Here is a 21,230-nt window from a genome sequence, read left to right on the forward strand (position 1 = left end):
GACAGCCACCTTAAACAACCCTAGGATAAATCTGACGGTATTTACTTTTTAAAAAACACCTTTTTTTTATATATCTGCTGTATTTACTTACAACATCATCTATCTGTAGGCCAAAAGTACTCTTTAAAATTGATTTGAAAGTCTCTTTTATATTTAATGTCATATATATTTGCAGCGGATTGTATTGTAATGGATTATTGAATAGGGTTATATATGACAAATTAAATCTGACCATAGTCGCTTTTGGCAAGAGACATTTGCAGTCTGAAAGGCCTAATTTGTGAGAAAAATTGCAGGATGTCATTTTATATATGTCTTCTTGTGAACATTTCTTAACGAGAAAGACATATTTAGCTCTTAGCACTTCGTATTTTGTCAAATAGATGTGATTCTTATTTGTCTTCTTTTTATATATGTCTTCTTGTGAACATTTCTTAACAAGAAAGACGTTTTTAGCTCTTAGCACTTCGTATTTTGTCAAATAGATGTGATTTTTATTTCCTGTGGATCAAGGTAAAGGATTGGAATCTAAAATTAGCTAGGGTTGGAAAACTGAAACTTCTTGGTTAATATCCATTAGAATGATCAGAAAGTGGGATGGAAGGAACCCAGTGAGATGAAGTTTCGTCTCCCTCTCCCAAGCAACTAAAGGAACACTCTAATTTTGACTGGCAATTACGGAGGCAGCAGAGCTGAGCAACTCTCACACCGGGTTGTAATGCATCCGCAAGCAGCGTGGAAATAAAAGTGCTTCCAGAGAGCTGCGAAGATGCCGAGGCAGCTACCTGGAGTTGTGACTGGGCTGTTAAACTGGCTGCGTCCATCAGACTTCTGAATTAGATGTGTGCTTTTTCCCACTACTGCTGCAAGTTAAGAGCAGGTATCTGTAGCTGTGTGAATAGAAGAAACCGCCTCAGTAAACAAATCTCTGGACTCACCAACACCAGATCCGTTGTTCTTTCTTCTGTGTCCAGTCAAGTACGTTGTTCTGTTGATATCTACAGTGTTTTCAATGCTCTGTACGTAGGAAATGGCAGATGAGATTAGAGGTTTTTGATTGATTTATGTATAAATCAGTCACCCTCCAAGAACGTTTGCATGTTAAGAACATACGTGCTTTTCTTTTAAAAGTAATAGAATTGGAATGGATTCCTTTCCAGCAGAAATTTCCTGTAGGCTTCCATTGCTTGACCAACTGCAAACAAACTGTTATTTATCTAAGGAAAAGGAGCGGCTCGTAATATATTTGTATTTGGTGGGTTTTGAAATAGCGAGGCTAATCTATCATTTCTTTGTTGTCTGAATGAGAAATAACAGTTGCTTAGGAGATTGTGTTTTTGCAGAGATTATGGGCTAGATTATAGTTCGCCATTAGTCACAAATAGCTTTTCTTGGACAAGAAACAATTATGGAGGAAGCAATATTTTATAACGCTCCAAACAAAGAGCTGCAGAAGCACGGCTGTGCTACAGCTCTGCCATTACGGAGTTTCGGAACAACAAGGAAGTGAAAATTCTGCTCCACCCCAGGGACCTTGGCATTGCATTCCCCTGCTGCCTCTTCTGTCACTGGAAAAAAACAGGGTTGCCCTTAGGATAGTGAGCTTGAACGATAAGGGATACGGTTCTTGCTCAGCAGGAGGGTATTGTGTAAGAGGTCACTTTTGGCATAATGCATATTGATTAATTTCCTAGCAAATTGAGTACTTGGCTGCTGGATCTTTCTGAACCTGGGACACTTGGACATCGGTAAATGAAGGCCCTGGGTTTTAGGCTCTCTTCAGTGTGTGTTTCCAAACCACTACTTCAGGCACAGCTGAAATTGAGCCATTTTTCACCCTCCAACAGGAAGAGTACCCATGACGGACTGAGGAATCCTCAGGATGGTTATTCATTTTGCGTTAGTAATGAAATAGCACATCATAACAATGATGAATCTTGAAAGCCGGTTCTTCTCTCATTCCTTCCTATCCTGGTCCGATCAGAGTTCTCATTACTGAATAACAGGGTCTCATGTTTGCTATTGCTTCTTTCCCGGAGGCATGAATCACAGAATCCCAGCATGGTCAGGGTTGGAAGGGACCTCTGTGGGTCACCCAGCCCAACCCCCTGCCCAAGCAGGGTCACCCAGAGCAGGCTGCACAGCACCGCGGCCAGGCGGGGCCGGAATATCTCCAGAGAAGGAGACTCCACAGCCTCCCTGGGCAGCCTGGGCCAGGGCTCCGTCACCCTCAGAGGGAAGAAGTTCGTCCTCGTGTTCAGCTGGAGCTTCCTCTGCTTCAGTTTGTGCCCATTGCCCCTTGTCCTGTCGCTGGGCACCACTGGAAAGAGTCTGGCCCCGTCCTCCTGACACCCACCCTGCAGATATTTGTAAGCATTTCTAAGGTCCCCTCTCAGCCTTCTCTTCTCCAGGCTGAACAAGCCCAGCTCCCTCAGCCTCTCCTCGTAGGAGAGATGCTCCAGTCCCCCCCCCATCCTTGTAGCCCTCCACTGGACTCTCTCCAGTAGCTCTTCATCTTTCTTGAACTGGGGAGCCCAGCACTGGACACAGCACTCCAAATGAGGCCTCACTAGGGCAGAGTAGAGGGGCAGGAGAACCTCCCTCGACCTGCTGCCCACACTCCTCTGAATGCAACCCAGGATCCCATTGGTCTTCTTGGCAGCCAGGGCACACTGCTGGCTCATGGTCACCCTGTCATCCACCAGGACACCCAGGTCCCTCTCCACAAATTGTGAACTGCTGTAAGGTTGTGATGCAGAAGGTGGGCTCTGTTGCTGGCAGTCATTTGTTGCAGTTGAGTGGCTGTATCTGCAGACCTCTGCCCTGTGCATGGAACTCTTGCTTGCTTTATGAAGTCCAGGTGGCTTTGGGCAGGAGACGAGTGCCCAGGGGTCAGCCTGCCTAGGCCCTGCTCTGTGGATGCTGATGCCTGAGATGGGGTTCTTATGAATTGCTCCTAATTTAGGTGCCTACTTCTCTGCCTAGCGGGGCACGAAGCCTGTGAACCTGAGCTTGATTTTCTCGTTTTCTATTCCCCATCTCACTGATGCTGAGAGAGTTGCAGGTTAAACAGTGTAAGCTGTTTTCAGGACTGTAACCTCAGAGGCAGCTATTGTGCACATCGAGACTTGAATGATTTTTTTCCGTTACTTGAATGCAGACTTCCGTTGCTGTGGAATGGTTTTTCATCATGTAAGTGGAGTAACAGAAAAGCTTTTTCTGAATTTATATTAGCAGCTTCTTCCCTCTCTCTCTGTCCCTTAATAGCTAATCCTGGTGCAGCTGATAGGCAAATATTTGTCCAGGTCTGGTCCAGCTCAGACTCTTTGGTAAGATCCAGGAAAAGATACAGAGATTCAGAGGAGACTCATAAGAACCCGTTAAGAGTTGGAAAGCAAACTTTGTAGTAAAACTCTAGGAATGTGATTCGTTTCTCAGCAAAAAAATAGTAAGGGTGACTTGTGCAGTCTCGGTGGAGATCTGGGGAGACAAAAATTTGGAGCACAGTCATTGTAGTTGGCAAATAATTATGTGTAAAGGTGCTGGAAGCTTTGTGCTCGGAATATGCTTTGCTTCAGTCTTGTTTTCAAAGGCGTGTCGAAGTGCCAAGTGCCTTTTCTACCTGACATTGACCCCAAAATCAGGCGAGGAGCTGACAGTTGTGTAGACTTCTTTCCTGCGTTTGAGATTAGTGCTTAAAGAGCTGAGCGAATACTGGGGTTGGAAGCTCCACACAGTCAATATTGCGCTACGCTTTCGAAGTCTTCTTAGCTTTCAGATGTGTTAAATGTCCTTTTTCAAGCACCTCTTTCTCCTGCACAGGCATTTGCATTGCTATACACCCTCTTCAGCCACCCCGTTCTCCTGATTCCTCCTGGGTTGGTTCCAGTAGGGAACTGCAGAATCAAAACCCAGTAATGTTTGATTGGATTTGGTGATGTATTTTCTGTGTAGACCAATTAATTTTATCTTGAATAAACAGAGGCTGTTCTTATGTTTAACTGTAGGGTATAAAAAATATAGCTTGGATTTGGGGTTGGTGTTGGATTTGGTTTCCTTTATCTATAAACGCCGATGAAATGGAGGGGGAAAGGGGGAATGAATGGTGAATTCTTTAAATGGTGAAAAACATGAATAAGCTTTGTAGAGACTTTACCAAGATAAGAAGCTAACCCACTACTGAAATACTGAATTGACAGGATTTTACCTTGACTTCATTTTTTCTGGATCCTAATATTCCTTTTAGAGTTTGGCTAGTGGGTTGCTGGTTTTGCCTTTGTACCGAAGGATTTCTCTAGCATTCCAGACAGCTTTAAGGCACTGCCACTTCACCTGTGGAGCTGCAAGGACTGCTACAAGACACCTAGAGTGCCTGCTTGGGGTGGGGGCTTGGCAATGGTGGTGAACAGCAGGAGTGAATGACTGGAGGTACTGAATACTTAACATTTAACAAGATAAGAGGTGCCTTGATACTCAACCAAGAGCGTAGCTCAAACCTGGGTTGGAATGGTGACAATTAATACTAGTTAAGAGCGAGGAGTCACTTTACAGGAAGCACTTGACGTTGAAGTGGCTCTAGTAAAATGAGACACAAGTAGCAACAGATATTTTCAAAAAGCTGTCGAATCACGGAGTTGTCAAGAACGTGTGAAATGTGGTCGGAGTTTGCAAAAAAGTTGAAGAGCTTAAGTGATCCTGTGTGGGTTTTCTAAGGCACTTAGATCCAAACCGAGTTACCAATGTGTGCTCTTGTCCACAGAAGAGTGCTTAAGTATGTAGATCTCTATAAAATGACATGGTAATCTCTCAGGCAACACAAGTATCATTCAGCCTAAGTAAATCATAAAGCTATGGAGAGGTGTTGTGGAGAGTATTGCATTTTTCTTATCATAACCACGTTTTATTTTCAGTTGGTAGGATACTCTTACTGATGAAGTAGATATTTTTTGTTGCTTTTTTCTTTGGCTTTACTACCTCTGTAACTGAAAAAATGTCAGGTTTTTTCGGACTAAGAGTCACTGATGTATGGTGCTGCAGTAACGATGCAGTTTGACTCTAGCAAGATAGCTTCCACAGAAGATGAAAGAGGATGCTCCAGTTGTTTCGCTTCCAGTTTTAGAACACAGTGGGACATTCAAAAGCCCTGTCATAAATGGAGGCTTTTGGGTACCCAGCTGCAATGAAGGATTTCATAGGAATGAGGACAACTGCTTGTCTCGCAGAATCACAGAATGGTCGGGGTTGGCAGGGACCTCTGTGGGTCACCCAGCCCAGCCCCCTGCCCAAGCAGGGTCACCCAGAGCAGGCTGCACAGCACCGCGGCCAGGCGGGGCTGGAATATCTCCAGAGAAGGAGACTCCACAGCCTCCCTGGGCAGCCTGGGCCAGGGCTTCGTCACCCTCAGAGGGAAGAAGTTCTTCCTCATGTTCAGCTGGAGCTTCCTCTGCTTCAGTTTGTGCCCGTTGCCCCTTGTCCTGTCGCTGGGCACCACTGGAAAGAGTCTGGCCCCATCCTCCTGACACCCACCCTGCAGATATTTAGAGGCATTTCTAAGGTCCCCTCGCAGTCTTCTCTTCTCCAGGCTGAACAAGCCCAGCTCCCTCAGCCTCTCCTCGGAGGAGAGATGCTCCAGTCCCCTCCTCATCCTCGTAGCCCTCCGCTGGACTCTCTCCAGTAGCTCCTCATCTTTCTTGAAGTGGGGAGCCCAGCACTGGACACAGTACTCCAGATGGGGCCTCACTAGGGCAGAGTAGATGGGAAGGAGAACCTCCCTTGACCTGCTGACCACACTCCTCTTGATACACCCCAGGATCCCCTTGGCCTTCTTGGCAGCCAGGGCACACTGCTGGCTCATGGTCACCCTGTCGTCCCCCAGCACTCCCAGGTCCCTCTCCGCAGAGCTGCTCTCCAGCAGGTCAGCCCCAGCCTGTACTGGTGCCTGGGGTTGTTCCTCCCCAGGTGCAGGACCCTGCCCTTGCCCTTGTTGAACCTCATCAGGTTCCTCTCTGCCCAACTCTCCAGCCTGTCCAGGTCACGCTGAATGGCAGCACAGCCTTCTGGTGTATCCACCACTCCTCCCAGTTTGGTGTCATCAGCAAACTTGCTGAGGGTACACTCTAACTCTTCATCCAAGTCATTGATGAAGTTAAACAAGACTGGGCCCAGTACTGACCCTTGGGGGACACCACTCATTACAGTCTCGTTTTTTTGTCTCAGGCTTTGGAGGTGTGTAAAGAAATAGATTTTTTTTTTTTCTCGTCCCTCATGTCCTGCAGAAAAATCAAACTATTTCTGAATACCCTTTCCACAGGAAATCGCATAGCTGCATTCTTGCTTCCCTCCTTCTTAAGATTGTTACATGTAGCTTCCCGTGGAATGAAAACCAACTTTTTCAGTAGCTTTCACCACTATCTTGCTAAGTAGAAAAGGCCTATTTTAAAGAATAGGCATGGCCAGTCTGCAGCCCAGAACTTCGGGATGGAGCTTCAGGATGAATCTTCAGAGCAGTAAGACAGGAGTGAGCAGGGAAATCTGTATCGTTAAACAGAAATCTTTTAGGCCAAGAAACTGGTTTCTGTGAGAACTGGAAACACGTTCCCAGCTAGTAAACATAGCAACAGAAAGTGAAATGAATGTGAATTTAGTTTGTGTGTCTTCCTAAAAGTGAAAAGATTTGATTTTAATGCTGGAGAAGTCAAGAGATCTCTACAGCATCGGAATGGGACGGGTCTGAAGTGGTCCAGCTGCTGGTTAGCATGAGCGGGGCTGCAGCTGCACCGCTCCGACCCGCGGAGCCGTCTCTGGGGTCTCAAGGCATGCGGCGTCATTCCGTACGAGCACGTTCCTGATGCCGAAGACTCCATCAGCAGATAGGATATTACCTTTTGAGCAGCTTACACGACTGCTAGGTGGAGTGTTTTGTAAGGTGCTAGGCACTGTCTGTCATTTATTGTTCTGATGCTTTTTGAATTCTGAATGCTGTTTATTCCGTGAGCTGATTTAGGTTTTTTTTCTTTATTCTTTCTAATGAGCAATCTTGTTTTCTCTTTTTCAGCTTTTCTGGGAGAAGAGGCTACAAGGCCTCAGCGCGTCGGATGTCAGTGAACAAATCATAAAATCCATGGAGCTACCTAAAGGTCTTCAAGGTATTCTGTTCACTTGCTGCAGTTACTTCAGGTCCACAGAGTTGTTTGTGCTTAAAAAGGACAGGGTTTTTGATGCTCTTAAGAAGTTTTGGGTTTGCGGTCAGATGAAGTGAACTTCAAATTGTAAACGTTCTTGCTGACAAAATACCTCAGTCTCTAGAACAGTGTTTATTTTTAGTTGGGTTATGTAGTTTATATAAACCACACTTCAGAACCGCACTCTTATTGGTGAAAGTTGATCTAAAAAATGTTCAAGTCGTAGTTCAGAATTAGCAACTTTTTTCCACTGCTTGGGAGATTTTCTTGGGAATATGACTGTTGTGAAAATCTCCAGTGTTTATTTTCCAGAATTAATTTAATACCTTGTCGCATTAAAGCAAAGGCTGTGCTGGTGTGGATTAAGACCATGAAGCTGCAAAGAAACTCTTTCGATATGTGACTGATAAATTTATGATGGGATCATCTTTATTAAAAAATTGGTGATATTGGAATTGCTAGTGTAAGCAAAAAAAAACCTAGCCAATTTTAGAGACGAGACGCCTTTTGGAACGCGAACTTACGCTTAAATGAGAACTGTGCTATTTCAAAGCCATTTTTAAGAGCTTGCATTTAGCTATTTAGATTATACAATGATGTATATTATATTACATTATATTACAAACTCTGCCACTGGAAGTTGCATGTGCAATGGGAGTGGTAACTGCTCAGTTGTCTTTGTTGTAGGAGTTGGCCCAGGTAACAATGACGATACCCTGTTATCGGCTGTTGCTAGTGCTTTGCACACCAGTTCCGCGCCCATCACGGGGCAGCTCTCCGCAGCTGTCGAGAAGAACCCAGCCGTCTGGCTGAATACATCTCAACCCCTCTGCAAAGCTTTCATCGTCACGGATGATGACATTAGGTGAGTTGTGTAAAGTCTTCGATAAATGAAAAGCAAGTTCAAGTAAAGTAGATTCCTTCCTGGCTCAGTGCAGTCCTGGAGATGAGGGAAGATAACGAAAGAGAAGTGTGAACATGTTTCTTGCACCTATTGATTAGTTCAGTGATGTGAAAAAAATGAAAACCTGAGTTCTCTCTTTGTGGTCAATATGGTGATATAAAATATTCACTAAGGTAAGAGTCACAATCCCCATTTTCTTTCCCAAGAGAGTGTCCTAAACATTAAGCTATAGTCATGATCAGTACTGGCTTTCTTCCTTCCCATTTCTGGTTTGGTTAAGTTAATTTGTTGATCTTAGTTAAGAAGTGAATCACAGAATGGTCAGGGTTGGCAGGGACCTCTGTGGGTCACCCAGCCCAACCCCCTGCCCAAGCAGGGTCACCCAGAGCAGGCTGCACAGCACCACGTCCAGGCAGGGCTTGAATATCTCCAGAGAAGGAGACTCCACAGCCTCCCTGGGCGGCCTGGGCCAGGGCTCCGTCACCCTCAGAGGGAAGAAGTTCTTCCTCATCTTCAGCTGGAGCTTCCTCTGCTTCAGTTTGTGCCCGTTGCCCCTTGTCCTGTCACTGGGCACCACTGGAAAGAGTCTGGCCCTGTCCTCCTGACGCCCACCCTGCAGATATTTGTAGGCATTTCTAAGGTCCCCTCTCAGCCTTCTCTTCTCCAGGCTGAACAAGCCCAGCTCCCTCAGCCTCTCCTCGTAGGAGAGATGCTGCGGTCCCCTCCTCATCCTCGTAGCCCTCCTCTGGACTCCAGTAGCTCCTCATCTTTCTTGAACTGGGGAGCCCAGAACTGGACACAGTACAAAGGAGAATAACAATATTGCCCTATAGCACATACACTGTCTTGAAGTGGGAGACTGGGATAGAATATGGAGAGCATAGATAGATATACTCACATATGGGTAAAGATTTTGCTTTTTAATAGCTGCACTGTTAATTTTGTTTTCGAAGAAAGGCTCATCTTTTTTTGGGCACTAAAAGCAGGGGCTTCAGCACTGAGTTTCAAGGCTAGGACTGAGTGAAGATAGAGATTTCTTGTTGCATTGACGAATTTCCAGAGTGTAGCAAGGCATGGGACATAATCCAGTCTTTTATTCTTTTTTTTTTTAAGTATTACTTAGCATGAATCAACATGTGGGATTAACATTGCCTGCAGTATCACATTTTTGGTTAAATTCTGGGTTGCACCGGGAATCTGAGGACCAAACTTGAATCTTGCCACTTAGTGGAATTCACCCTACACCAAAGTCCAGTACTGTCACATTCTTTTCTAAACCCTAGATGGCCAGATGAAGCTTCTGCAGAGCTAATATTAAGGTATAGAATTATTAAGGCATAGAATTAACTGATTCCCAGCCCTTTGCTTAGGGATTTACTTTGCTTTATTTTCTTAAACATCAGCTTGAAATGCTTTTAAAACGTAAACTCTTCTGGCTTTGTCACTGGAAGTGGCAGGGCAGGATGAGAAACTTTCTTAGCATATTTGACAATATTTATTATTTATTGGAAACAAAATTCCTTTGGAGTCTTATCAGTCATTCAGTTGTTTTTACAAAGCAGATTCTGAATTTGATGTCAGACAGTACTGGCTGTCAGGAAGGATACAGGTTCTGAACTGGGGCAGCTCTGCCTCCGCGAATCTGCTCCCTTTTCAGTGTCTTTGCAGGTCCATGTAGGCAGCTCCCTACAAAAGGGTTGAATATTCTTAGAAGTTACCTTTTCCTACTGTCAATGTGAAGCTGGCTTTCATTCTGAGACCATCCAGAAAACCCATTGCATGAAGCAGCGTCGGAATAAGGCAGCTGTTATCACGAAGGGAAGCAGTGCAGTTGCTTTCTGAACTTGCAGAATGGTGAGGAAAGGTTGACCGTTGGGATAGCTGGTCCGGTGCCAGCGTATGTTCTTTTGTACTGTAAATTCTTCAGGGAGACCATAGCAGTTGTTTACATCTAATAAAAGAGCTGGCAGCTTGACTCATGTTTAACTTGAAGTGTTCCTGGTCATGTAACGGTGGTAAATCTCTTTCATAATCGGAGTAAAATGCAAAAATTCCTCTTTTGGTTCAGCACGTTTAGTGGGAAAACATAAAATAACCTCCTGTAAATGCATGGCTAAGAAACAGCCGTGCTTCCTTATCACAGAATCCCAGAATGGTCGGGGTTGGCAGGGACCTCTGTGGGTCACCCAGCCCAACCCCCTGCCCAAGCAGGGTCACCCAGAGCAGGCTGCACAGCACCGCGTCCAGGCGGGGCTGGAATATCTCCAGAGAAGGAGACTCCACAGCCTCCCTGGGCAGCCTGGGCCAGGGCTCTGTCACCCCCAGAGGGAAGAAGTTCTTCCTCATCTTCAGCTGGAGCTTCCTCTGCTTCAGTTTGTGCCCATTGCCCCTTGTCCTGTCACTGGGCACCACTGCAAAGAGTCTGGCCCCGTCCTCCTGACCCCCACCCTGCAGATATTTGTAAGCATTTATAAGGTCCCCTTGCATCCTTCTCTTCTCCAGGCTGAACAAGCCCAGCTCCCTCAGCCTCTCCTCGTAGGAGAGATGCTCCAGTCCCCTCCTCATCCTCGTAGCCCTCTGCTGGACTCTCTCCAGTAGCTCCTCATCTTTCTTGAACTGGGGAACCCAAATCACTATCACTAGGGACTATCACTAGTGCTTGTCCCTCATCACTAGGGACAAGCACTGTTTTTTTTTTCCTGTTTGTGGGCTGCACCTTCTGCCTAGTTCTGGGCTTCTCAATGCTGGTCCTGTGAAAGGTAAGAACGTAAGAGGCTGGTGTGGTTCCCGGTGGCGTTCACATCCAAATCTTAGCCTCCTGTGTTCTCTGCACTGTTGAGTTGCCTCCATTTCCATCAAAGGCTAAGGGTGACATCCTTTGTGTCTCTGCTGGATAAATGCTTTAACCAGTTTCTCTCTTTTGGGATGAACTGGGGAAATGGCATCTTCTGAAAAGAACGAGGAAGTGGATTGTTTTTTCTAGTAGTGCTTAGGTGGATGAGGTTTTGCAATATAATCTAAAATTCATTTTTGACTCACAGCTCCGTTCTGCTTCATAGTCCAGTCTATCATTCTTTTCAATTGTCTCTGTCTTTAGTGAGATTTTCTAAAGCTTAGAGTCTTCAGGGAATTTCTTTTCCTACAGCATGTAAGTAGTTTCTGAAAATCCCACCTTTTGGTTTTCAACAGCCCTTTCTCTTGCTCAGCCGAGTTTCTTTGCTGAGCACTTACCATCACCTGAGCTTTCTGGGGTATTTTGGCAATTGCCCTTTTCAAGTACCATGGCAATGGGACTTCTGCTTTTCCTTCTTGGTAGCCATCACCTGCTAAATTTACCAAAGCATAACAATTCATGTAGTATGTCTGGCTGTGTCATGCTCTGCACAGTGGTGGCTACGAAACCTGTTAATCTGTCCAAAAACTGAGCTGTACTTGCTGTGAGACAGGAATGGAGAATAATTCAAGTTTAAAGCTTTCTAAGTTTGGCATGGGTTTAAGAAGGTCTTAATCTTATACTATATGAGCCTTGATCCAAGCTGGTCAGCTGTAGCTTAGTCCCTCACAATATTCCTCAATAGCCTATAGAAATCTCACTTTCAGTATGACAGACCAAAGCCACAAGTACTATAATGTGCCAAAGGAAGAATATGAGAGATGGAGAATGTTTCTGCAGTCTGAGCTCTCCTCAGGAATAAGAAACCTGTAAGTGGAGTCCTGCGTTCAGCTCTGGAGCCCTCAGCACAAGAAGGACATGGAACTGTTGGAGCGGGTCCAAAGGAGGGCTACAAAAATGGTCCGAGGGCTGGAGCACCTCTGCTATGAGGACAGGCTGAGAGAGCTGGGCTTGTTCAGCCTGGAGAAGAGAAGGCTGCGGGGAGACCTGATTGCAGCCTTTCAGTGCTTAAAGGAGACTACAGGAAAGATGGGGACAATCTTTTTAGCAGAGACAGCAGTGACAGGATGAGGGGTAATGGTTTTAAACTAAAACAGGGTAGGTTTAGGCTGGATATAAGGAAGAAATTCTTTACAATGAGGGTGGTGAAACATTGGAACGGGTTGCCCAGAGAGGTAGTGGAGGCCCCATCCCTGGAAACATTCAAGACCAGGTTGGACAGGGCTCTGAGCACCCTGATCCAGTTAGCAGTGTCCCTGCTCGCTGCGGGGGGGTTGGACTAGATGAGCTCTAGGGTGCCCTTCTGACCCAAAACTTTCTATGATTCTGTGATTTCTAAGGTAAAGTGACGTGTGCTGCAGGGAGGCAAATCCCTCAGTAATGCTTATCAGTCATGGCTACGAGAGAAACTCTCTGACCCCAGACCTAAAGACCAGTTTAATACAGAGTACGTCAGGAAAGCGCAGTAACTAGGCAGCTGAGAATTTCCATAATCCCCATTTAGAGCATGCTGTCTCAGCAGTGTCGAATTTCTGCTTAGAGGGGAGGAAGGGATGGGAGAGAGCTACTGGAAGTGGTGTGTTGGAGAGGTGGATGTGGGGAGGGGGAATTAGCAGGTGCCTCTAAACCCGAGTTTAACAGAATACAGCAAATACAGGCAACGTACTGGTAATGAATTCTCCTTTCAGCAGTGCATCTCAGATCTGGTTAGTGGAAGACACCTGGAATCCCTGCTGCTGAGAAGCTCTAGAGTATGTTTTTTCACAGAAACAGAACAAATATTACTGTAAGCACTGACGGTGACGGCTCTCGATTAGAGTGTCTCCAGAAAATACAGTATTTGAATGTGCTGGCAGAGCAGCAGAAAAGGGATATTACCTCCCTCCTGACATATAGGGAGGTGGAACTGGTGTGCAGACAAGGACAAGCTGGTTCAGTGGCTTTTTACCATCTAATCCAACACCAGTCCTATATGTAAAGATACCTTTGTGTTTCTGCTGCAGCTAAATGTTATTACTAGAGCTATACGCAATTTTTTATTTGGATGACAGAGTAGATCTTGCAGTGCCAGAACGTGAGGAACTAAATCAAATAATTTTAACAATATAGGAAAATAGGGGAGGCTGGCACAATTTCATGGCTGGGTTGTGTACAGTAGCGTGGCCTCACACATGTCTTTAAAGCACGCACACATCACTTGGTTGCATGGGCTGAGAAGAGTGCGAGTAGTGAGGACGAATAAAATTGTTCTCAGCACTAAGGGAATCATCCGAATGCAGAGCTGCACACGATCTTGGATAAAGCAGCTTCCCACCGAAAAAAAGGTTAGAATTGGAATTAGGGCCTTGTGGATTTCTGTGTTAGGAGTAAGGTGTCTTTAATCTCAGCTTGCTTTTGAAGGCCATAGCACTTAAACTAAAGGATGAGGATTGCGTCTTGCTGGGAGGAAGGCTGCAAAGAGCCTGTGGCCAGGGAGCTGCTTAGCAGCCAGCGATGGAGGTGAGAAGGATCAGCACAGGCTGCTGGTGGGGGGGAGCTCCATTGCTGGGATGGTGCCGGGGAGCTGAAGGGCTGAGGGTGAAGAGCGAGCACTTGTGGGCAGCGTGCTGCTACCCCTGCTGACCTCAGGGGCTGAAGTATTTCCCTGAACGCTGCTGTGATAAACTAGCATGAGAAATCAGATTAATCAAATGGAATGGAGATACTCTTAAATCCTAGAGTTGAGTTAGTAATAAAGGTGAGCACTTATTAGTAGAGTTTTCTTGCTGTTGGTTCTTAAACGTTTAGTCTTGGCAGTTCATGTGCTTTAAAAGTCCTATTACTTGTGTAAAAAGAGCCAAGTTTTTAGTATTTAAAAACTGCATTTGCTGAAAGACCAGACTCTTCAGGCCTGGGAGTGCTGTGAATTATTTTTGTGCTGGTACTGCTTGGGAGAGCAACTAGCTGGCTGAAAATCTGGAGACGAGGTGACTGGGGAAAGCTGTGTCTTCACGTGAGTTTGGGAGGCGAGACGTAGGAGTAACCTCTGGAGAAGGACACATATGCTGTACGTAGGGCCCGAAATAACGGCAGCTAGTCCGAGATAACAGAAAACTGGCTGTCATTTCTGTGTGTTGTGAGATTTCAATACTGCAGTCGTATGTCCGAGGTGGTAGGAAGGGGCTCGTTAGAAATCAGGATAACGGCTCTGAAATCTGGGACAGATTGAGCTTATGCTTCAATGTACTTTTTTTCAAAACTTCATCAGCACAGTTAAACACATTTAAAAGAAGATCTCAAAGAAAGGAGCTGAGCAAGGTGGTAAAGCTTATGATTGTTTTGTGCCCAGCTCCTCAAAGTTGCTGTAGAAGATACTCGCTGGCCTTTATGTTACATTGTACTTCTGGACCCCAGGCTCACTGAAGAGCAAAGCAGGGAAAGACCTTGTAGCACCAAGACAGAAAAGATGTTCCAGATGAACTTCTTGTGTGCGTTCTCTGATACACGCTGACGTTATGAAATATTCACAGCCTGGAACAGGCCTCCTTGCTCTCCCGGCTCAGCTCTTGGTGGCTGAATTCAGGTTACTGAGTGGGCAAGGTCATCTAAATGCCCTGTGACTTTTGACAAAAAGAGGATTGATGATTTCCCTTATCTTCACTAAATATGTGATGCTTCCAGGGCTTTTCCAGGAGATACACTTGAAATGCTCAGTGACCAGAACCACATTCAAGGAACATTTACATTTCATCCATGATCCATCCTTTGTAAGGGTGGGGAAGTGTATTCTGGATGGGGCCTCACTAGGGCAGAGTAGAGGGGAAGGAGAACCTCCCTCGACCTGCTGCCCACACTCTTCCTAATGCACCCCAGGATCCCATTGGTCTTCTTGGCAGCCAGGGCACACTGCTGGCTCGTGGTCAGCTTGTCCTCCCCCAGGACACCCAGGTCCCTCTCCGCAGAGCTGCTCCCCAGCAGGTCAGCCCCAGCCTGTACTGGTGCCTGGGGTTGTTCCTCCCCAGGTGCAGGACCCTGCCCTTGCCCTTGTTGAACCTCATCAGGTTCCTCTCTGCCCAACTCCCCAGCCTGTCCAGGTCACGCTGAATGGCAGCACAGCCTGCCGGTGTGTCCACCACTCCTCCCAGTTTGGTGTCATCAGCAAACTTGCTGAGGGTACATTCTAACTCTTCATCCAGGTCATTGATGAAGAAGTTAAACAAGACTGGGCCCAGTACTGACCCCTGAGGGACACCACTAGTTACCGGCCTCCAACCAGACTCAGCATCGCTGATGACAGCCCTCTGAGCTCTGCCATTCAGCCAGTTCTCAATCCACCTCAGCGACCACTCATCCAGCCCACACTTCCTGAGCTTCCCTAGGAGGATGTGATGGGAAACCGTGTCGAAAGCCTTGCTGAAGTCTAGGTAGACAACACCCACAGCTCTCCCCTCATCTACCCAGCCAGTTGTGCCATTGTAGAAAGCCATCAGATTGGTCAGGCATGATTTCCCCTTGGAGAATCCATGCTGACTACTCCTGATAACCTTCTTTTCCTCCACTTGCTTGTTGATGACCTCCAGGATAAGCTGCTCCATCACCTTTCCCGGGATGGAGGTGAGGCTGACCGGCCTGTGGTTCCCTGGGTCCTCCTTCCTGCCCTTTTTGAAGACTGGAGTGACAAAGATAGTCCGGTGGGATACTGCTCCGTTAGCTTTCTGTTTGGTCCTTTCAAGTAGCTCGTCTGGGAGTGGAAGATGGTGGGTCGCGTTCGTTCCTTCTGGCTCCATATGAAGGGGAGTAAAGCAGGCAGTTGGGCTGGATGATCGGAGTAGGTCCCTTCCAACTGGAAGCATGTTATCGTATTCTGTTCCAGGTTAAAAGAAGAGTTGAGAAACCAGTCCTGAGTCATTGCTTATGCAAGTTTGATGCTCCCAGCCTACAAGCATGCCTGAAGGACTGACGTTTCTGCCCCTTCTGCCCTTCTCTCCCTGCAGAAAACAAGAAGAGCGGGTGCAACAAGTGCGTAAAAAACTGGAGGAAGCACTAATGGCAGACATTTTGTCACGAGCGGCTGATACAACAAAAGACATAGATGTAGAAATGGATAACGGAGATGAAGCATAAAAAGAAATCAGGTGAGTCGGGTCTCCGGGAGGCACGCGCTGGGATTTACCTGTCTCAGCTGCTGGCAGTCGTTCGGCGGACTTGACGTGAAACTGGGATAAAGCAATCAAAGTAACTGGCCTTTTTCTGTTCTGCAGAATTTAATTTAGTAAAATCACATAACAATTTCCAGAAACTTTTCTGTTTATTTTTAAATGGATAATAAGCCTACGAATTATTTTTCCAAGATATCTTGTATCTTACACCTGTTTACAGCACTGCTCTGTGGATTTGCCAAACACTTTCTTAAAAAATCTTTTTTTTAATCATCTGCAGAAGAATGGTAATTTCTACTCTTGTTTCCATTGAGCTCGTTGTGCTCATTTATGGAAGCGCGCAGCTTTGAGATGTGACCTTTTCATGAGGAGTTAACTGAAGTTCTAACAAAGAATTCTATCTGGAGATGGTTGTGTAGTTTTAAGGGAACTGATTTCATTTTTGTGTTCTGAAGTTGCGGCCCACAAGGGGAAGGAATTTCCGATTTGACAGATACAAAGGAGTTAACTTTTATACAGCTACAAAGAGTTTGGGTAACTTGTAGACATAGGATGGAAGTTTCCAGGCTGTGACCTGCTTTAGCGTGACTGCTAGCCCTTCAGCCTGGTATTCAGCCTGTAGCACAGAGCCGTAATTCCATGGCATTTTGGCTCTTCCCCTATATCACAGAATCCCAGCATGGCAGGGGTTGGAAGGGACCTCTGTGGGTCACCCAGCCCAACCCCCTGCCCAAGCAGGGTCACCCACAGCAGGCTGCACAGCACCGCGTCCAGGCGGGGCTTGAATATCTCCAGAGAAGGAGACTCCACAGCCTCCCTGGGCAGCCTGGGCCAGGGCTCCGTCACCCTCAGAGGGAAGAAGTTCTTCCTCGTGTTCAGCTGGAACTTCCTCTGCTTCAGTTTGTGCCCGTTGCCCCTTGTCCTGTTGCTGGGCACCACTGGAAAGAGTCTGGCCCCATCCTCCTGACCCCCACCCTGCAGATATTTAGAGGCATTTCTAAGGTCCCCTCTCAGCCTTCTCTTCTCCAGGCTGAACAAGCCCAGCTCCCTCAGCCTCTCCTCGTAGGAGAGATGCTCCAGTCCCCTCCTCATCCTCGTAGCCCTCTGCTGGACTCTCTCCAGCAGCTCCTCATCTTTCTTGAACTGGGGAGCCCAGAACTGGACAGAGTAATCCAGATGAGGCCTCACCTGGTGCAGCCCACAGCCAGGTGTTATTTGTGCACTCGGTATCTGCACTGTGCACTGGGTTACTGCTTCAGATACAAGGGCAAGTTGCTTCAGTAAATTATTAGAAAAAAGATGTATTTATAATGTACCCACCGACCGCTGAATACTCATGTTTCTAATGCACGGTCACTTTTATTACTTGTAGTGTCAGTGCAACCAACATAAAGAGAAATTTGATTTTAAAGTTGCAGACGAGCTATTTGCCAGTGCTGTCTACTGGCCACTTGACAGGCCAGTAATCTCGATGTTTTCCAGGTTACTGGAAGCTTTTAATTACTTTAAGTTATAGCTATTTACTATTAGACTCTTAGTCCCTGAGTACTTCTCCTATAAAAGTCTAATGATGGATAACTTTAAAGGAATCACAGAATAGTAGGGGTTGGAAGGGACCTCTGTGGGTCATCTAGTCCAACCCCCCTGCCGAAGCAGTGTCACCTACAGCAGGCTGCACAGGATCTTGTCCAGGCGGGTCTTGAATATCTCCAGAGAAGGAGACTCCACAACCTCCCTGGGCAGCCTGGGCCAGGGCTCCGTCACCCTCAGAGGGAAGAAGTTCTTCCTCATGTCCAGACGGAACTTCCTGTGCCTCAGTTTGTGCCCGTTGCCCCTTGTCCTGTCGCTGGGCACCACTGAAAAGAGCTTGGCCCCATCCTCCTGACACCCACCCTGCAGATATTTGTAGGCATTTATAAGGTCCCCTCGCAGCCTTCTCTTCTTCAGGCTGAACAAGCCCAGCTCCCTCAACCTCTCCTCGTAGGGGAGATGTTCCAGTCCCCTCATCATCCTCGTAGCCCTCCACTGGACTCTCTCCAGTAGTTCCTCATCTTTCTTGAACTGGGGAGCCCAGCACTGGACACAGTACTCCAGATGAGGCCTCACCAGGGCAGTGTAGAGGGGAAGGAGAACCTCCCTCGTCCTGCTGGCCACACTCTTCTTGATGCACCCCAGGATCCCATTGGCTTTCTTGGCAGCCAAAGGAAGTCAGGGAAGAACATTATTTTAAGATGTGAAATTTCCAACTGTTGCCATTTGAAAATCAAATTGTCATTCTGAATTTTTTAAATTAGCACAAAAGAATGATTTTGTGATGGAGTCGTAAATCCGTTGGGAGAAGTGCTTCTTTTTGCTCTGGCACGGTGGTTCTTGGCAGACAGCAGTTGGATCGGTAGACCTTGAGCTTCATCAGCTTGTGAACTCGTTACCCGTTTGCGTGTAGGTCGCCAACGTGCATGTAAATGTGTTGGCTGTGCTCTGTCAAACTGCTTTTTGCCCCAGTGGCTTTGCTTGAGGACTTGAACAAGATTTTTGGGCAAGTGGATCAGTTAATTTAAAACAGCTTGAAGGGTGCAAGGTTGTTTTCCTTTGTACAGACTACGTACCAGCCCATTTTAAGAACTTATCCAGAATTTAACAAAGCTTATCCAGGCTTTGTCTTGTCAATCATTATTCCTCCAACTAATTTTCAACATTCCAAAGTCCAGTTTAGTCTTCTTTTTGCTGTGTTCCAGATGGTCCAGGTAAAGCAGCATTTGTAATGTTTCAGGCTGGATGTCCAGACCAAACTGGGACATGCTGGCGTTTTCTTACTTTTTGTACTAGGCTTGAGGAACTTCAGGATAAAAATACTGTTTTATTTTCGGTGTAACTGAACTATTAGATGTAACAGAGCAGTTACACTTCAGCAGATAGATCTGTGAGGTTGTCCTGGGTTCAGCTGGTAGATTCAGCAGACCAGTTAATTTAAAACAGCTTGAAAGGTGCAAGGTTTTTTTCCTTTGTACGGACTGAAGTTCCGGTAGGGTCTTTTTACGTGAAGAAACTTTTGATGTGCGCGTTATGCTGTATGTAAAAAAAGAATTCAGAAAGAGATTGAAGGCCGTAATGAAGCGCCGCAGAAGCCTGGGTGATCACAGAATCACAGAATGGTCGGGGTCGGAAGGGACCTCTGTGGGTCACCCAGTCCAACGCCCTGCTGAAGCAGGGTCACCTACAGTAGGTTGTAGAGGACCTTGTCCAGGCGGGGCTTGAATATCTCCAGAGAAGGAGACTCCACAGCCCCTCTGGGCAGCCTGGGCCAGTGGCTGGATGTTAAAAGCATCGTATGGATGCGGGTTGTGCTTCATGAAGAAGTGACTAGACATCTGTGGGACTCTTAAGTGGCTACTTAAATCGTATTAATTTTTTGTTACCCGCTTACGAGCTATTTATGGTGCGCTCTTGATATGGAACCGAAACCCAGCTGTGACTGCTCCAACCAAGTCGTGCTAGTTGATGCAGCCACCAGCCTTTACTCACCCAAAAGGGGTTATTTCTGTCTCTTTTACAGGTACTTTTGACTGACTTGTCCCAGGAGGAGCTTCCTAAAAGACAGAGGCACTTTCTCCTTCGGTCTTTCGTTATAAGAAGAAACGGACCCATGCACATTTATATAGCTTTCTAATAGCATTAAAACCAATGCCTTTTTTAGACTCCTATTTTTGATGTATATATCTTATTTGAAAAGCAACTTTATTTTGTGTCCTATGACTTAAAGTCCTTTTTTAAGTATCGAACGTTACCCTTAATCTAAAGCTGAGCTTTTGATGCCAGGTTGCAAACCTACTGGAATTATATTGCCTGTACTAAATAGTTGTTTTTCCTGTGGTTTTGGTAAGGATGGATCAGGAGAACAGAATGATTTCCCAATTAAAGATTATTGTGACTCTGTATATAAACAGATTTTTATACCTATGGGTGAAAGCACCTGTACATTCTTCCGTCATCACTGTAAAGAGAAATAAATGATTATATTCCAAGCAGCTGAAAACTTGTTGTGTTGTGGATGGAGCGAGCAAAGAACGTCCCTGCTCGTGTTCCGGCGTTCCCGTGGCCAGATACTGGGTAGACTGGGAAGGGGGTCTATCGGCGAGCCTGAACTCAGGAGCAGCTGTGGGTTTCTCAGCCGAGCTGAAGCATGATTGTGTATCGCCTCTGGGAAAGAAGACTCCTGAAAATAAGCAGCGAGCGTGGCTTGACAGAGTTCTGCTTTGAGGTGAGCGCGAGACGGTAGAGAAAGCGTCTTCAGCGCAGAGCGCGGTGGGTGCCGGAGCTCTGGCTGCTTTCTGTCTGCCGAGACAGAATCACAGCATGGTCAGGGTTGGAAGGGACCTCTGTGGGTCACCCAGTCCAACCCCCCTGCCGAAGCAGGGTGAAGGACGAAGCGGGGAGGACATGGGGGTGGCCTGCGGCTGCGGAGCCGGCTGCGAAGCGCGCTGGGTCTTGCACGGTTCCTCAGGAAGCTCAGCAATAATCAAAAACACTGAGCAGGTTTGCTGAACATCCCTGGAGAGACTTGAAATTGCTTGGTGGGTCGGAGTAGTTCCGAGGTTAGAGTAAGGTCTGCGTCTCCATGAGTAGCGATGTGTCGGACCGCTCTGCAGCCCATGGTGGGAGAAGTTTTCCACCGCTCCCGGAGTCTGCCCGCTGTGCTCACCGGAGGGAGAGCGGGGAGACGGGCGATCTCCCTGCAGGGTTTCTTGGGCTGGGAATCGAGACCAACTGTCTTTTTTCCCAAGCAGCTTCCTCCAGTTTGTAATTGGTCAGAGTAGAAGAGAATGGTCCTGGTCTTCAGCCTGGTCACAGCCTGGGGAGCGATCAAACTCTCTCCTCGAGAAAAGAATGTGAAATTGGGGAGAAGCCATGCTCCCGACAAATGACCGTTACTTGGTGACTTTCATGAAGGTTGCTTTTGGGGAATGTGTGCGTGCTGCACCGCCGAGTAACTTCTGAGAAGACAAGAGGCTGACAGAAAGCGGAGCTGGGGTGAGGATGGGTGAAAGCACGTCAGCGCTGATAATCAGTTGAATTTCAGAACAGTCGATGCTTGTTCTAACTGGGGGGGTTGTTAT

General features: G+C 46.6%; 1 protein-coding gene across 1 annotated transcript in view; it reads left to right on the forward strand.

Moving 5' to 3' along the window:
- Window positions 1-20,149, forward strand: part of LOC142365559 (methyl-CpG-binding domain protein 2) — a 50,109-nt gene extending 29,960 nt beyond the window's left edge. The window contains exons 4-7 of the mRNA XM_075446429.1: window positions 7,055-7,145; window positions 7,869-8,046; window positions 15,952-16,092; window positions 19,670-20,149. Of these exons, the coding sequence (XP_075302544.1) occupies window positions 7,055-7,145; window positions 7,869-8,046; window positions 15,952-16,081 (399 nt within the window). The 3' untranslated portion in view covers window positions 16,082-16,092; window positions 19,670-20,149. The remainder of the gene's footprint in view (window positions 1-7,054; window positions 7,146-7,868; window positions 8,047-15,951; window positions 16,093-19,669) is intronic.
- Window positions 20,150-21,230: the final 1,081 nt, after the last annotated feature.

The sequence above is a fragment of the Opisthocomus hoazin genome, chromosome W, assembly GCF_030867145.1.
Source record: "Opisthocomus hoazin isolate bOpiHoa1 chromosome W, bOpiHoa1.hap1, whole genome shotgun sequence".
NCBI classification, from domain to species: domain Eukaryota; kingdom Metazoa; phylum Chordata; class Aves; order Opisthocomiformes; family Opisthocomidae; genus Opisthocomus; species Opisthocomus hoazin.